The 17306-nt window shown below is 33.0% G+C and overlaps 1 protein-coding gene across 3 annotated transcripts in view; it reads left to right on the top strand.

The window, feature by feature from the left end:
- Tenm1 (teneurin transmembrane protein 1) overlaps positions 1-17306 on the top strand; it is a 529849-nt gene that overhangs the window by 251392 nt on the left and 261151 nt on the right. For 2 of the 3 annotated variants that reach the window (XM_077107669.1, XM_077107668.1), the window contains exon 6: positions 13377-13529. In XM_077107669.1, the coding sequence (XP_076963784.1) occupies positions 13377-13529 (153 nt within the window). The remainder of the gene's footprint in view (positions 1-13376; positions 13530-17306) is intronic. The other variant, XM_077107670.1, reaches the window with a different exon arrangement.

Below are 17306 nucleotides of genomic sequence, written 5' to 3'. Positions count from 1 at the left end.
ATCAGTGATGGTAACTTTAATCTCCAAGATGAAGTAGTATTAGCCAAGTCTCTTTAAGATTATTTTCCTGCCTCCTTTCTAAACTCTACTCAACAAGTTTCTGGGGTTTTTTGTTTTTATTTTTTGCTGCTGGTGCTAGAGATGGAACCTAGGGCTTTGCGAACACTAAGCAAGTGCACTTTCACTGAGTCACATCCCTAGCCAACTGATTTGTGGTCTTTTTGAACTCTAACATACAATAATCTTATTGTGTTGCAGACAGATTTCCTTACCTGCACAGGTCAATTTTAGAGTTGAACTCATCACTCAGGATTGCATACTTGTGCTGGGTAACTCAGCAGAAATTTCCTTGGAACCCACTTCTAACTATGTGGCTATGTGAGAATCTTTACTTATGTTTCATAAAGTGAGACTATAACTGTTTCATTCTAACCTTTGTAAAATTTGTATTCTACTAAAATGATAGAATCTTTAAAACATTAAGAATTGTTCTAATTTCTGAAAACTTTTACCAAAATAATCCAAAATTTACAATTTTTAGGCCCAGGGACCACAATGGTGGAGAAAAGGAAATAAGCAGCTTTGGGAGATGTTAATGAGGGAAGAGATATGAATGTCTGCTCTAAATTTGGAATTAGAAAATTAGGCAAAAGTTTTTTTTTTTTTAATCTGCTGTACTGCTGTGTGAAAATGGCACCTGAAGTTCCCTCAAAGATTTGAGTTCCTCTATTCTCTCAAGAAAAAAATTATAACTGTACAATTCTCTCATAGAGTAGGAAATCAGAGAATTCAATGAGAAAATGACCTTCTGCCTTTATCTGATTCCAGATGGTTTGGAAAGGTTTACCTTAAAGGGGAATTAGCCAGAGTTAATAATAATGGCTAACAATTACTGGGCATCGAGTATATACCAGGCACTTTTAGGTATCTTACATGACTGATTCATTTTGTCCTCAAAAGAACTTTATAGAGTCTACAAAGAACTCAAAATGTTAAACAACAAAAAAGCAAATAACCCAATCAACAAATGGGCCAAGGACTTGAACAGAAACTTCTCAGAAGAGGACATACAGTCAGTCAACAAGTACATGAAAAAATGCTCATCATCTCTAGCAATTAGAGAAATGCAAATTAAAACTACTCTAAGATACCATCTCACTCCAATAAGAATGGCAGCCAATATGAAGTCAAACAACAATAAGTGCTGCGGAGGATGCGGGGGGGGGGGGCGGGGGGAGGTACACTCATACATTGCTGGTGGGACTGCAAATTGGTGCAGCCAATTTGGAAAGCAGTATGGAGATTCCCTGGAAAGCTGGGAATGGAACCACCATTTGACCCAGCTATTCCCCTTCTTGGACTATACCTAAAAGACCTAAAAAGAGCATACTACAGGGACACAGCCACATCAATGTTTATAGCAGCACAATTCACAATAGCTAGAATGTGGAACCAATCTAGATGCCCTTCAATAGATGAATGGATAAAAAAAATGTGGCATTTATACACAATGGAATATTACTCAGCACTAAAAAATAACAAGATCATGGCATTTGCAGGCAAATGGATGGCATTAGAGCAGATTATGCTAAGTGAAGTTAGCTAATCCCTAAAAAACAAATGCTGAATGTCTTCTCTGATATAAGGGGGGTGACTCAAAATGGGATAGGGAAGAAGAGCATGAGAAGAAGACTACCACTAAATAGGGAAGAGAGGTGGGAGGGAAAAAGAGGGAGAAGGGGAGTTGCACAGAAGATGGAAGGAGAACCTCATTATTATACAGAATACATATATGATGTTGTAATGAGAAAAAGAAAAAAAGTGTGTCACATTAGATTGGATAGAGAGAAAGGATGGGAGAGGAGGGGAGGAGTAGGGGGGATAGGAAGGGCAGCAGAATAGAATAGACAATATGATGTATGTACATTTCATATATGTATTATATGTCAAAATACATTCTGCTGTCATGTGTGACTAAAAATAAAGAAAGAAAGAAAGAAAGAAAGAAAGAAAGAAAGAAAGAAAGAAAGAAAGAAAGAATTTTTTAAAAAAGAACTTTATAGAGAAGATGCAGTTATCATGTACATTTTATGGTGAGGTATTGAGACACAGAAATTAACTATTTGCCCAGGTCGCATAGCTACTTAGTAGCAGAATTTGGATTTGAATTAAGGAAACTTGGCTCCAGAGTCCCTGGTCTTTACTACACCACATGACAACTGCCCCACTATATAGATGATAAGCTCTAAGAGGGGAAAGATGCTTTTTGTAATCAAACAGTTACTGTTGTATCCTCAGCACCTAAAACAATATCTAATACATAGTCAACCAACACATAATAATTTCATGAATGAGGAAAAGGCTTGAGGATCCTGATCCTGAATCATCCTCATTTCAATAATATATTGGTGACTCTTTTAGAAGAACACTATTATGGTGGCACCTCAGAAAACCCTGAATAAACTGAATCATTATGCTCACCACCACTTCATTTTCTGTACCTCCCCATTGGATCACATCTTAAAAGCAACCAAGAAGGTTCAGTAGTTTTCTATCACATCTCCACGTTCCATCTTCTTTATTATAATAAAGAAGCCTCATATAGTCCCTGTTCTTTAATATTAATTATGAATAATCAAGGATTGGAAAGAGTTTGAAAGTCTCAATACTCAAATGTTGGCATAAAATACATACATATAGGGGCTGGGGTTGTGACTCAGTGGTAGCACACTTGCCTATCATGCATGAGGCACTGGGTTCGATTCTCAGCACCACATACAAATAAATAAAATAAAGATCCATCAACAACTAAAAAATATTTTAAAATACATACATATAACTATGGCAATGACTACATGATCTTTAATTAGAAAAGTGAGTTTCAGAACTTTGAGTGACCAGGAAGTGTGGACATGAATCAATTAATACATTTCCCTTTTTAAAACATAAACATACATAGGGAAAATGAGTAAGAAGAGGGCAAAACTGCATAGATCTATTTCTTACTTTCCATAGTCACAAATTTTATTTCAATCTTTTAAATAACCCAGATAATATCATTAATAGGTACTTAAGCCAGGAAAGAGGTGATGCATTTTTCAGGAATCTAAGAGATTTCCTATCATCTTAACAATGAATAGTGATTTGTTTGACAATGAAAGGAAGAATTAGTTGAATAAAAGGTGAAGTAAAATAGGAAAGTAAAAGAAAAAAATTAAAGAATCCAAGTGTTGATTTCTAGCTAAATTGATATTTTGCTACATTATTTATTAAACTGTTTTAAATTTATGCATCATTATGCTGCTTATTTATCCTAACTTCACAAAGCAAATACTAATACAAAAATAAATAAGATTTGAGTTATGGAGAACACTTATTGGTGCTGTGACTTGAGATGAAACCACTAAATAATTGTGTCTGCTGATAAGGAATCCACAGATGGGCCTGTTATGCAACTACAAATGGAGATCATATATTAAACCTATGATAAGGTACCCAAATAGACATGTTATTTATAAATATTGCTGCAATCTTGGAATGGAAAATATAAAATACATAGTAAATGAAAGTTTTAAGATAATATAATATAGAACTGGAACATTAAAATGATTTATTACTTTGATAGAATCTTCTCTAGCCTGGGTATTGGATAAAACTAGGAACGTACTAAGGCAAAAAAAGGTGTGCTGCAATAGATAGTAATTCATTTCATTTAGAAGAAAGTAGGAATTCAAACGTGGAGCAATAAGAAAGATGCACTCATTGCCTCTGTTGTACTGTCTCAATCTTTTTTTTTTTTTAAGCTACCCACTTTATTGCAGTTTATTTTTTTATTTATTCTTTTTTTAAATTTTTATTGTTGGTTGTTCAAAACATTACATAGTTCTTGATATATCATATTTCACACTTTGTCTCAATCTTAATTAGCATTTAATTTTACTTTTTCATTATGGCAGACTTGCAAAATGTGTTCTGTAAAATTATTCAAGTTAACATGCTTTTTCTTTCTTCCTTCCTTTTGGTTGTTTTTGTTTAAATTAGTAAAGCCCTTTCTTCCAAAAGAAATTCTACCCATACCCGACACAACAGCCTTCTGGGCTTTCAAAAATGTTTGAAAGGGATCGCAAAGACATATTGACTACCTTCAAATTCCTTTGAAAAGGAACATTTAAGTATGTTTTATTTATGTTCATGATGTAGGGCAAGGAGAGATAATATTTTTAGTAGAAAATGTATATGTATAACCCTAGGAAAAAAAAGAAAACTTGAATGAAATTGCTGAGGCAAAAGTAAGGTACTATAAATAAATATTCATTGCTTCCTTTATTTAGTTCTTGAAAAATGCTTTGCTGAAAACTAATGGTTTTCAATTCTGCATGTAATCTAGTTATTACCAGGATAAAACTGAGATCTAAAGGGCCATAGTTCACCCATATACCAATTTGATGTTTAATGTAATACAAATGGGATTTATTTTAAAATGGAATGATAACCTGGTTTCTGTAATGTTTGCAGTCACTGCATTTAATTCAAGTAGCATTTATATTTGCAGTGATATTTCTTGTTGCAGAAACATCTAGTCCCATATGATGTCCACAAAGTATCTGTCTGGTGAAATTGTTTCTCCTAAGAGATAAGTTGAAAGCCTAAAGTCATCAGGGATCAGCATCTGGGTAATGTATTTGGTATGTTTTTCAGAAAGGAGATTGTCCAGCATACAAGTAGATATGTAGCTTTGACAAGCGTTGGAAGTAAAGTACAAAATCTTTAACATTCCCTAGCCTTAAAGAACATGAAGCAAGATATGTAAAGGAACTGGTAGGGGGAAAATGCTGGCAAAAATAGAAAATAAATTACCTCAAAAATTTTTGCATGCTTTTAACTGAAGATGATTAAAATTTATGACATCAACTGTAGTAGTCACACTTTATTTGTGAGACAGATTTCAAACTTTCTACATATGTTTATTTGGTAAAATTAGAAAATAGTCTCCATAATTCTTGCAACAAATAAATAAAATATTCTGAGCTGAATATGTATGCATTTTAGGATGCAAGATGGATTTCTTGGAAGCTCAGTTATATTTGTCTTAAAAATCTTACTTATTATCAAAGTACTATTTTGTTATTAAATGGATTTCAATATTGTCTGTAAGACAGTTGACCCAAAGTACTAAAAGATACAGAATAGGACAAAATAGTAATCCTATTTCTTGACATTAGCACTATAATGTAATTTCTTAAGTTTAAATGCGTAAAAAGAATTCTTCCTAGTATCCAAATTTTTCTTATTCATATATATATAATATATATGTTTATATATATAATATATGTTTTATATGTAAATATGTGTGTGTGTGAAAACAGAACTCTTTAGGTTGAAAGAGTCTAAGAATTCAAAAGCCTTTACCAAAACCTCTATAGAATACAGTTTGAAATTTGTGGCCTAAAGGCTGAGGCAGGAGGATCATGGGTTCAAAGCCAGCCTCAGCAACAGCAAGACACTAAACAACTCAGTGAGACCCTGTCTCTAAATAAAATACAAAATAGGGCTGGGGATGTGGCTTACTGGTAGAGTACCCCTGAGTTCAGTCCCCAGTACCAATATATATATTATATATATTATATATTATAACAGTTATTTTTTGAAGTTTCTCATGTTTTTTAATATATATATATATTTAGTTGTGGATGGACACAATACCTTTATTTTACTTATTTATTTATTTTTATGCAGTGCTGAGGATCAAACCCAGTGCCTCACACGTGCTATGCAAACATTCTACTACTAAGCTACAACCCCAGCCCCCAAAAGATTTTAACAATAATATGAAAATGTTAAAGTATTCTTCCAGTTCCCCAAGCTCCCCCACTGAAAAACATCAATATTTTAGTATGAATCCTTTCAATTCTCTTTATGCATTTTCATATATAAAATACATATTTTCTGCTTTAATGGGATATTAGAATATGCATTGTTCTACAACGTTTTTCATAGAACTATCTTTCTATGTCAGTTCTTGTAGGTCATTCCATGGTGTACTGATAAAAGTATGACAACCAGCTATATGGACAAATGGGCAGTATTTTCTGATTCCCAAAGTGTAAAGATACACACCATGGTCTATTTCAACTGCCAACATAAAGTCACTGAAGGTGAAATTAGGAACAGATGCACATAGATGGCACTTATAAACCAGTATAAGATGGCTTTGGCACATCACTGGATTAGTCTTTTTCTCTCTTTTTTTTTTGATCTTTATTTTGAAATAATTTTAGACTTAGAGAAAATTTGCAAATGTAACATGGAATTTTTGTATACCTGTCACTGAGCTTCTCCCAATGTTAACATCTTACAATAACCACAGTACAGTTTTCAAAATTAAGACATTAACCTTGGTATCATGCCATTAACTAAGCTCTATTTAATTCTGATTTCTTTTTTTTTCTAATATCCAATCTAGAATCCTATATTCATTTAATTGGCATGTCTCCTTAATTTCCTTCAATAGAGAAGTTTCTCAGTATCAATTCTTTCAATTCTTATACAATTTTTTTCCAGGAATTTGAAAATTAAATTTATTTTAACTGAAACATAAAAGTAGTAATATTAGTAGGTTGCCATATGATGTTTTGATACACATATACATTATATAATGTTTAAATCAGCTTTACATAAGATTTCATAGTATAGCTACATCATTCTCTCCCATAATTTGATATATTGTCCCTTCTGATTTTTTAATATATTAACAAAGCCAATGTCTTAATAACAGTGTAATAAATTTTCTTATATGTTCTTTATGACATATGACACATGACATAATTATTTCTTTAGTATAGACTCCCAGAAATAGAATTCCTATTCAAGGAACATTCACAATTTAATTTATGATAGGTATCAAAATTTCCTTGCAAGGCCACTTTATCACATTACATTCCTATGAGCAGTGTGTAAATGTAGTACTTGCTATACCCAAGTGCTGAGTTAGGTACCCATGGCAGAAAAATGAAGAAGACATGATTCTCATCTTTTAAGTGCTTATTATTGATGAGGCAACTATGTAAACAAGTGTCTGCAATTTAATTTGGTAGATTCTATGATAGAGTGCTAAAAGAGAAACATCTTGTGAAATGTTCTAGTCAAAATCTTCACTGTCCAATAAAAATGTAATATGAACCACACATATAATTTAAGATTTTATAGTAGCCATATTAAAAAAGTAAAAAGAAACAGATGAAATTTAATTTCATAAAATTTTTATTTAATCCAATATATCTACAACATTATCATTTCAATATGTAATCAGTATAAAATATTAATGTGATATTTTACATTCTTTCTTTCATACTGTCTTTGACTAGTCAAATTTCAAGAGCTCAGTAGACATGTGTGGTGCATGGCTGCCATATTGGATAGCACAAACCTAAGTCATTCAAGTTGTATTTCCCACAAGCATTCTTGTGGTCTCCTTATAAGTGAATATTTTTTTGAAGGGAGTAGAATAGGGAAGTATTATTTGTTATATATGTTAGTAAACACCACCAGTCTAACATTAGAGAAAGGAAGTCCAACATCCTGAGTGCAGAGATATAACTGCAGCTTGAGTTGGAAGTTTCTATAGATATGTGCAAGCTAAGAAGAGCTTCAGTTTGTGGAGTCAGCCTGCCTTGAGATCCAAGATGCTTGGTTGAGTTTGTCAATTGAAAACAGCAATATAATCCATTTATTACCTTAACTTTGTAATGAATTTATAATTTTGGAACATAGTTCTTTGCAATTGGATAGAACAAGAAAAATAGTAATTATAAAATGTACAGGGTTCATCAGTAGGAAACATTTGTTAAAAGACCATTAAGGGATTGTCATTCTTAATCAACTGAAAAAACATTACTCCTGGAATATCTAAATAGACATACACATTTTTCCCAGCTATTGGATTTCAGTAAAATACAGATAATTGGACTCATATTCCCTATGAGAGCTTGATAGTTTCCATCTCTACTTACTGAGTATATATGTGTGTGTGTGTGTGTGTGTGTGTGTGTGTGTGTGTGTGTGTGCATATGTATGTATATATACATATTGGTACTGGGAATTGATCCCAGGGGTGCTCAACCACTGAGTCACATTCTCCAGCCCTTTTTTAAATTTTTTTATTTTGAGATAGGGTCTCACTAAGTTGCATAGAGTCTAAGTTGCTGCAGCTAGCCTTGAACTTGAAATCTTTTTGCCTTAGCCTCCCAACCCACTGGAGTATGTATATTTGTATGTCTTTAGGAACAATAACTTTAACCTTGCTTGAGGTCATGAGTATTTATATTAGATCTACTTTTACTAGCAATGCTCATTTATATGTGTGTGTTCTGGTATGAGAGATTTTAGTGCTATTACCTTCTATTCACTTCCTGCTTCTTGGTGATCAGTTCTTGAAATGGTTTAGAGCACTGAGATAACATAATTGTGAATCCAATCCTTATGTGTACGAGTTTTCTATCACTTTTTGACTCCTTAGTTTTCCTCACACAGCCCATGTAACATTTCAGGACTATTTGTAATTTCTCTTCCCTCTGCCAGGAAGGTTCTTCCACCAGATATTCATAATGAATTCACATCATTTCAATCTTGGTTCAAATATACCTCCTCTGAGATGCCTTTACTGACTACCTTTACCTGTTCTTTTCTTCATATCACTTATAACTATCTGACAATATCTCATTTATTTATTTGTTTACATAGCATGTATATTCTGTTTTATAATTTATATTTTATCATATTTTTCTTTGTCAGTCTTAACCCATTACCCTGTCATATAAGTTCTGGGAGGGTAAGGATTTTTTCATTGTTGGCCCTGCTATAAACTTAAAAATAAAATAGTTCCTGGCACAAAGGAGGGCCTCAAAAATATTTGTTGAGCTAATATATGAATATAACTTATATCATAAATTTGTTCATTACCCTTAATTCTAGCCAGTTAGCTCATAATGCCTATACTTGGAATTGAAGGACTCAGCTAACTAAGATTTAAGGATGCATGTCAATATCCTGTATGCATACACATACCCTCTATCCAAAGCTGACACATGGCCAATGTGTACTAAGTAAGCCATCTTGGTTATTTATATCTGATAAATATATATTATGTTTTGACAATTAACTATGTTTAATATTATATTCCCTGTATTCACCTGTATAAAATATGGAAAGTACATTACCAGTGTGCTTGGCATGTGCTTTGAATATATATGTTGAATAAATCAATAAATAATCCCCATAGGTGAAGTACTACCATATCTTTTTAGTTGTCCATTGACATATTCCACAGGTCAACATAATTTTATTTATTTGCTTAGTATGGAAAAACTATTCTTTATTTTTAATAAAACTCAGACACTGTAGTTGTTTAGTAACCACATTCTACCCTGCACATAAATGCACTTTTGGCTTTCTTTCATGCCTCAGCAATATGGAAGTTGAATTAGGAAGAGAGAAAAGGCTAGAAGCCTTTCCATGGTACTCCAGATCTGTAGCAAGTAATTAACTTTCATTATATATTCAAATATACATTCCACACAGTTTGTTTCCCAGGAGAGATATATTAAACTTAAGGAATTATAAAGCCTTACTACTCTCAAAGAGTATTCACTAAATGTGCCCATACCTCTGTATCTGCCTTGATTGGCTGCAAGCAGTCTATTTAATTTGATAGTAAAAAAATTAATCCTTACCTTATATATTTTGAAGTGAATCTCTCCTCTCTCCACCACATGAATTTTTCTAACATTTTCTAGTGCCCTCAGGAAACTGGCTTAACTTAAAGTACATAAAATAGGTCTTCAAAATGAGAGCCACTATGCCTTTTGTTACATATAGTCCATCTAATTTCATAAAAAGTAATTGAACCAAGGAAATGAAACACATTTTCAATATAGTTAGTAAGATACATTATATCCAAATTATTTGGGGGACTCAGAAAATACCAAATTTTCTGTAATACTGATAAATGCCTTTAACTGGGACAAGTATGTTAAACCAAACTTTGAGTCCTTTGGCAAGGAAATTTCAATAATGTCACTAGTATAGCTTTATTAACATGCCATACCATACCTTACTCAGAACTAGTGTCGTTTGGTTTTAGTTGTTTCCAATAATTGCGAGAGAAATTCATCAGACAGTATTGGCTTTAATCCAAAGAAAAGGATAGAAACCAATTAAATGCTTAAAAGTTTTAAGGATAAATTAAAAAGTAGGTGCTAGAAATCTCTTAAGTTCCAACTAAAAGTGGATGAATGATTTTTAAATAGGTTATCTGCCTAGTTTCTCAGTTTTCAGTCAGTAGTTCACATACTAAATGAGTATATTAAATTAGCCCCTTTCAGATTGCCTGAGAACACAAAGAAAAATATGAGATGACTTATAAGTGTCTTCCTGCTTTTTTTTTTTTGCCTTTTGGTAGAATTTAGTTCATGTTGAAAAATATAATGAGAAAAATAAATAAAAAATTTTCTGTAGCTTCTGCCCCAGGCACTATTCTCTCCTAAATTCTCTCCCTTCAATTACCTCATTCACTCTCACATCTTAAACTGTTGCTTCTGTGCATGTATACCATTGTAGTCTTGTTCTAGTTTAAAATTTTCCCCAGAACTTCAACCCTTTATGGTTAATATAGCTATGTACATGTTCTACCAGTCCTTGGAACCCAACATCCCCAAAGTTGAATTCATTGCATTCCTCTAATCACCTCAAAGCATATTTTCAACTACTCATTATTCAATAAAACATATGTGGTACCAACTATTGAGAGGCTAAGTGAAGAATTCCCTAAATTTATTAATAATCCCACCATTTTTTCAGTTACTATGGCTGAAAAACTTTATCATTTTAAATTACAATTTTACCCTCACTTTTTCTTATGCCTCACCTAGTATACCTACATACCTATATAAGATATGTATACACACACACACACATACACACACACATGCACACACAGAGACACACACACCATGAACACATATAGACCTTGTTGCCAAATTCTAAGCTGCCATTTATGAAATTTCTTCTTAAGAAATTGCCTTTTTTGCCTTCTCACTCTAAAAACTTGAGACATTCTTTGGACACCACCTAAATTGAGACACTAATTATTTCTCAACTATATTATTGCAATGCCATTCCAATTGGTTTCCTTGAATTATCTTTAGGCCTCCAGTTCATCCTTCTCCACACTATTACTGGGTTTATCTTTATATGAAAGGTATTCTGATGATATCATTTGTTTGCCTAAAACCCTCATTTTCTCTGCATTGCTACCTAATTAATCTTTTTAAAGAAAATTCTGATCATCTCCCATCTGCTCAGAAAATAACAATGTTGCACTGTTACTTAAGATATTAACTCCAGTTATTCAAGGGTGGTATTCACTCATTGTCTTTCTACAATGTGACCCTAATCTACCTTTCTGGCTTTAACTTCCACAACTACCTCCACAAAACTAAGCTCTAATGGATCCCAGAAACTTAATTGTTTCAGTCAGCTTTTTCACTGCTATGACCAAAAGACCTAACAATAACAATTACAGTAGGAAAATTTTATTTGTGAACTCACAGTTTCAGAGATCTCAGTCCATAGATGGCCAGCTCCATTGCTCTGGGTCCAAGGTATGGCAGAACATCATGGTAAAGGAGTGTGGTAGAGTAAAGTGTCTCAGTACATTGCACCAAGAAGCAGAGAGAAAGAAAGCTCTGCTCAACAAGGAATACACACACACACATACACACAATACATACATACATACATACACACACACATATACACATATACACTAAAGACCCACCCCAGGGACCCACCTCCTCCAGCCACATCCTACCTGTCTACAGTTACCATCCAATTAATTCCTATCAATGAATTCATGCACTGATTAGGTTAAAACTTTTATAACCCATTCATTTAACCTTTAAACTTTCTTGCATTGTCTCATACTTAAACTTTTGGGGGACAACTCACATCTGAACATTTCTTTTGCCTCAAGTACATCCTATACTTGACAAATTCATAATTATTCAACCAGCCTCTTCTTCCCTCTCAATTGTCACCCATCAAAGTCCTACACATTTTTCAAAGTTCATCTCTAAAATTATTCATTCATAAAATCATTCTTGATCAGTCCAGCCAAATTTAAGACATCATTCCTTTAAACTGTTTCTCTTCAAATAAAATCTTCTTGTTCTCTAGGTGGCAAATATCACATATTCACTGTAAAATATACAGAAAATATAGAAACCATAAGGAGGAAAATAAAAATCCTTTGTAAGCTCCCTGTACTATATCCTTCAGCATATTCTTGCTCCAGAAATGAACACACACACACACCACACACACATTTCAGATCATACTATTCATACTGTTTAGGAACCTGATATTTTTTTCATTTGATACATCATGAATATTTCCCATTTCATTGCTTGATATTCTGCAACATTATTTCAGTAGCCACAGTCTTTTATTATTTACTATATTTAGCCAGTTATTTGATGAAACTTCGCTTAGTGAATATTTAGATTTATCAGAACTTTTTAGTATTATTTTCAAATGTTATGATGGATAGTCATAGTCTGCCACATTCGTAGTTAATTCATATACATTGAATTATTGGCTCAAAGGATCAACCAGATTTTAAAGGTTTTGTTTTTTTTTGGGGGGGGGGAATGGGCCACATTTCCCTCCATAAAGCTTACTGTACTTTTATATTTCTGTCAAGATTAAGTGTGCCATTTCCCTGCATAATGACCAATTACATATACTTTTTAATCTTCTTAAAAAAATCTGAACTTCTTGTGTCAATTCTTCCATATACTATTATGGTTATTTTATACTTACAATACTACCAAATCCCATGCCATTCGTCATCTAGACTTAAACACCTGTAGCAGATATCATAGGGTCTTATGCACATGAGGCATTCAGGAGATATTTTCTGAATTGAATTGAATCAGAACCACTGGGAAGATTTCCCATGTTCTCTTAATAGTCTATTAACATTACTCTGCAGTAGTTTCCTTGTACAAACGAAAGTTAGGTAAGTGGAGAGGGAACAGGTGGGTCACAGCACTGAAGAGCTGAGTTAAATCCCACTGTTACTGCTAATCCTCCCATCTCTAACCCTATTTCTGGGATATCTTTAGCTTCAGAGCTTTAACAACAGCTACTTGGAAAAGTAGTGTAGTAATGTAAAAGTATGGTGTAGGTGTATACTCCTAGTTGCTCAACCTAACTAAAAGATAACTAGTTATGGTGTTTCTAGGTACAAAAGGATAGCTGGTTTTGGAGGCCTTGTCAGTGAGTTGGAATAAGTTAATATATGACTTGTTTTCTTGCAGCAGTACATTTGTTTGGCCTGACTTGGCAATTGCAACCAGTTGAAGGACAGCTCTATGAAAATGGAATTAGCAAAGGGAACAGAGGGACGGAATCCATGGATACTACTTACTCTCCAATTGGAGGAAAAGTTTCTGACAAATCAGAGAAAAAAGGTACAGTGATCAAAATGATTGATTGATTATTGATTAATTTTCTTCTAAATTAGTCATTAAGACCATATGTAAGATGGTTTCACTTCACATTAAATTTCATGATCACTTGAAAGAAATAATCTAACGTGAACTGAATAAATACATGTAAATGTATTGTCAAAACAAATTTTTCTTTTCTCCAGTGCCTTCAGTATAAACCAATTAAACTTTTCAAATATGTTGGCAATTTTGAAAATAGATAAATATTTACTGAATGGAACTTTCAATACAATGGAAATTACATTTCACATATAGCTACCCTGAAGCAACATGGGATTTTGATTAAGTTCTCTTGTGTCCAAGCCCAACATTTTTATATAACATTTTACAAAGGGCATACAGAAATTTCTTTTGTTTACAGTAAAAGGGCTTTTTTTCTGCTTAATATGAGGGTGAATGTTTATGTCAAAATAGGAGAACATAGCTTTTTTTCCTAGCTGGAGAACTTGAACCATTTCTAGTTGGGGAAATGTCATATCACTTTGAGTCCTGATTTGATAACTTTAACCAACATGGGCTTCAACTAACTATCTGACTGATTTACAATAAATATCATAATACTAGCACTCCCAACTTCTTATTCACATTGAATGGTGTTAGATTTAATATATAAGCATTAAAAACAACTGGATATTTGTATTATGGCTTCTTTTCAAATAAGACTCAGTACAAAGGACCCAAGCTGTGTTAAATTTCAGGAAGACAATTCGAAAAACAGAAATTGATAACATGTATAGCCAGCACTATCATAGGTATTTTTAGGAGATCAAAAGTAAACAAATAAGTGAGTGATCCAAACCTTACACTCAAGAAGCTTATGATTTTATAGGAGTAACAAGATAGTTTTGTTTTGGTTCATCATTCCCAAATAAGATATGTTGTTTTTTGATTGCTTGAGCTAGTACTCTTGATGTGTGTGTTTAATTCCTTTTGGAGGGTTGTTTGTAGGTTTCATTTTTCTTTGCTTTTGAAATAGTTAACTTTGCTATGGTCCATGCTTCAATGAAAAATAATACTCATGGGGTTGTGGCTCAGTGGTAGAGCCCTTGCCTAGCATGTGTGAGGCACTGGGTTCAATTATCAGCACTGCATATAAATAAATAAAATTAAGGTCCATCAACAACTAAAAATTATTTTTTAAAAATAATACTTATGGTGCAGGAGAAGATAATAGCTTTGTTGTAGTTTTCAGTAATGATACAAGTTTTCTTTACATATTGTTTGAAAATATGTTTCTAGGCTGGACTCATCAACAGTTTCATTGTTATTGCTGAGAGGAGTTGAGGGGCGTAAAGGATTCAGGGATGACAGAAGAAGGGGTTTGAGTACACACAGGTTTTTCTTCCTAATTTCCTTTACCTGATTTTTCTCATTCCTCTATGCTTGAAGAAATATCTATCTGTTCAGGGTTTCTTGTCATTGATATTGAGATTCAGAAATATCTGAAGGAAATGAAAAATATAAGATAGGAGTAGGTTATCACATAGGTATCATCAGGGTATATTTAATTTTGTATTCTACCTCAGATATCTTATGATACATTTCTAAAAAGTAGGTTGATGATGATGGCCAAAATTGCTTTAACAATTATCAGGGGTCAAGAATTATTACAAACACTTTACTTGTATTATATCATGAAGGAAACATATTATGATTGCCATTTTCCAATTGAGAAACAGAAGCACAGAGAGAGTAAGTAATTTGCCCCAGATAACAGAGCTAGAAACTGGTGGACTGATTACAGAGCCCTGTTTCTTAACTTCTGTGCTATAATTAATCCTTGAATAACAAATATTTGAACTCTTAGGGTCCTTTACATGCCAGTTATTATTTGAAGATGTGTTGCAATTTGAAAAAAATTCACAGATCAACCATATAGCCTATAAGTAACCAGAAAAAAAAAATTAAGCCAGGCGCAGTAGCGCACACCTATAATCCCAGTGCTTGGGAAATTTAGGCAAGGAGAATCGCGAGTTCATAGCCAATTTCAGCAAAAGCAAGGCACTAAGCAACTCAGTGAGACCCTGTCTCTAAGTGAAATACAAAAATTAGGGCTGAGGATGTGGCTCAGTGGTCGAGGGCCCCTGAATTCAATCCCTGGTACCCTCCCCCCCGAAAAAAAAACAGGTAAGTAATGAATGCAGAAAAATATATGATATATGTAGATAACAGCTTATTTATCATTTACTATCATAAAATTTATGCAAAACTTTTTAAAAGTTAAAATTTATCAAAACATATGCACACAAATACTTATAGACCATCCATGGCACTATTCACAGTCAAGAGTAATGTAAGCCTGAAGATGCAGTATTAGATTGTAATTACATAAAATTAACTGTAGTGCATACAGTGCATATAGTAGTAGTATAATAACTTTGTTGCCACCTCCTGTACCTATTGTGGTAAGCTCATGTTTGAGAATATCTGCTTCAAACACCATGTGACACTGATCATCTCAATGTCAGCAGTTTTTTTCTCTAGCAAATTGTGTATTGCAGTAAAAAAAAAGTGATCTCTTGTAATTCTTGAATATTTTCACTGTTTATAATACATATAGCATACAAAATATGGGCTGATCAATTGATTATGTTATTGGTAGGGCTTCTGATCAATGGCAGGCTACTAGCAGTTAGGTTTTTGGGGAGTCATAAGTTTTACATGGATTTTTTACCATGCAGGAATCAGTGCCCCTAACCTCCACATGGTTCCAGGGTCAACTGTGTACTGAATATACACATGAAATGTATACGAAGACCACAAAATTTTTTTACATAATACAACAAAACCCCAGAATCCATTCATGATAGAATTTGGAGAAATTCTATTCACTTATATTTTTAAAGTATTGTGACAAATTTCATAAATTAAAAAAACAATTTGTATTCTGCTCAATTATAACAATACAGAAGGCAAAACAATCATCATAGATTGTTAGTATATAAGCAAAGTATTAGCTTAAACTGATTTTTTATGAATCCTGGACAAAAAAGTAGAAACATAATGTTTCTACTCTATTTGGTCTTTACTTCTAATTACTTATTGAATAAAAAAAGAGCTCTATTTTTGATAATGCCATGTGTATAGGAAAGCAAATCTTGCAGAAGATGTAATACAATATAGGGATATTTTCAAATGGTCAGCTGAATTCTTTTATAATTTTCTAGATAGCACATACCCTGTAAATACAGTTCTGGAAGGTTGTATTGATGCTTTATGCCCTAAATTATGAAACTGACAACCACATAATATTTTTTACATTATTTTCTTTACTATCTTGGAGGATTGAGCATTGTAGCATTGTGGTTAAGAGCCTGGACTCTGGAGTCAGGCACATGTGGAATAGAATACTGACTGTGTCATTTACTGACTTTCCAACCTTAAGTAATTGACACAACCTTGCTGAACCAATATCCTTATCTGTAATATAAGGATGATAATAACAGTACCTGTCTCATATGGTTGTAGTGAGGAGTAAATGAGACAATGGCTCTAAAGTATATATCATAATTTCTGGCACAGTGTTTAACAATAAATAATATTAGGCCAGAAGACTGGAAAATTACCTTGAGTTTTTAAAACAGTCATTTTACATTTAATTGGGTCCTACAACACTGGTAGCAACTTTTCTATATATGATGACCTCCTTGCGATATGATGTTTTCTTTTCTTAAAATTTGGTCTATTTTTATTTAACCAATTTAACATCTATTATTTTTAAATTATCACTATCATCAG

This window comes from Callospermophilus lateralis, chromosome X (assembly GCF_048772815.1).
Source record: "Callospermophilus lateralis isolate mCalLat2 chromosome X, mCalLat2.hap1, whole genome shotgun sequence".
NCBI classification, from domain to species: domain Eukaryota; kingdom Metazoa; phylum Chordata; class Mammalia; order Rodentia; family Sciuridae; genus Callospermophilus; species Callospermophilus lateralis.
The sequence above is the reverse complement of the archived record's forward strand: the minus strand, read 5'-3'. Positions and strand labels throughout refer to the sequence as shown.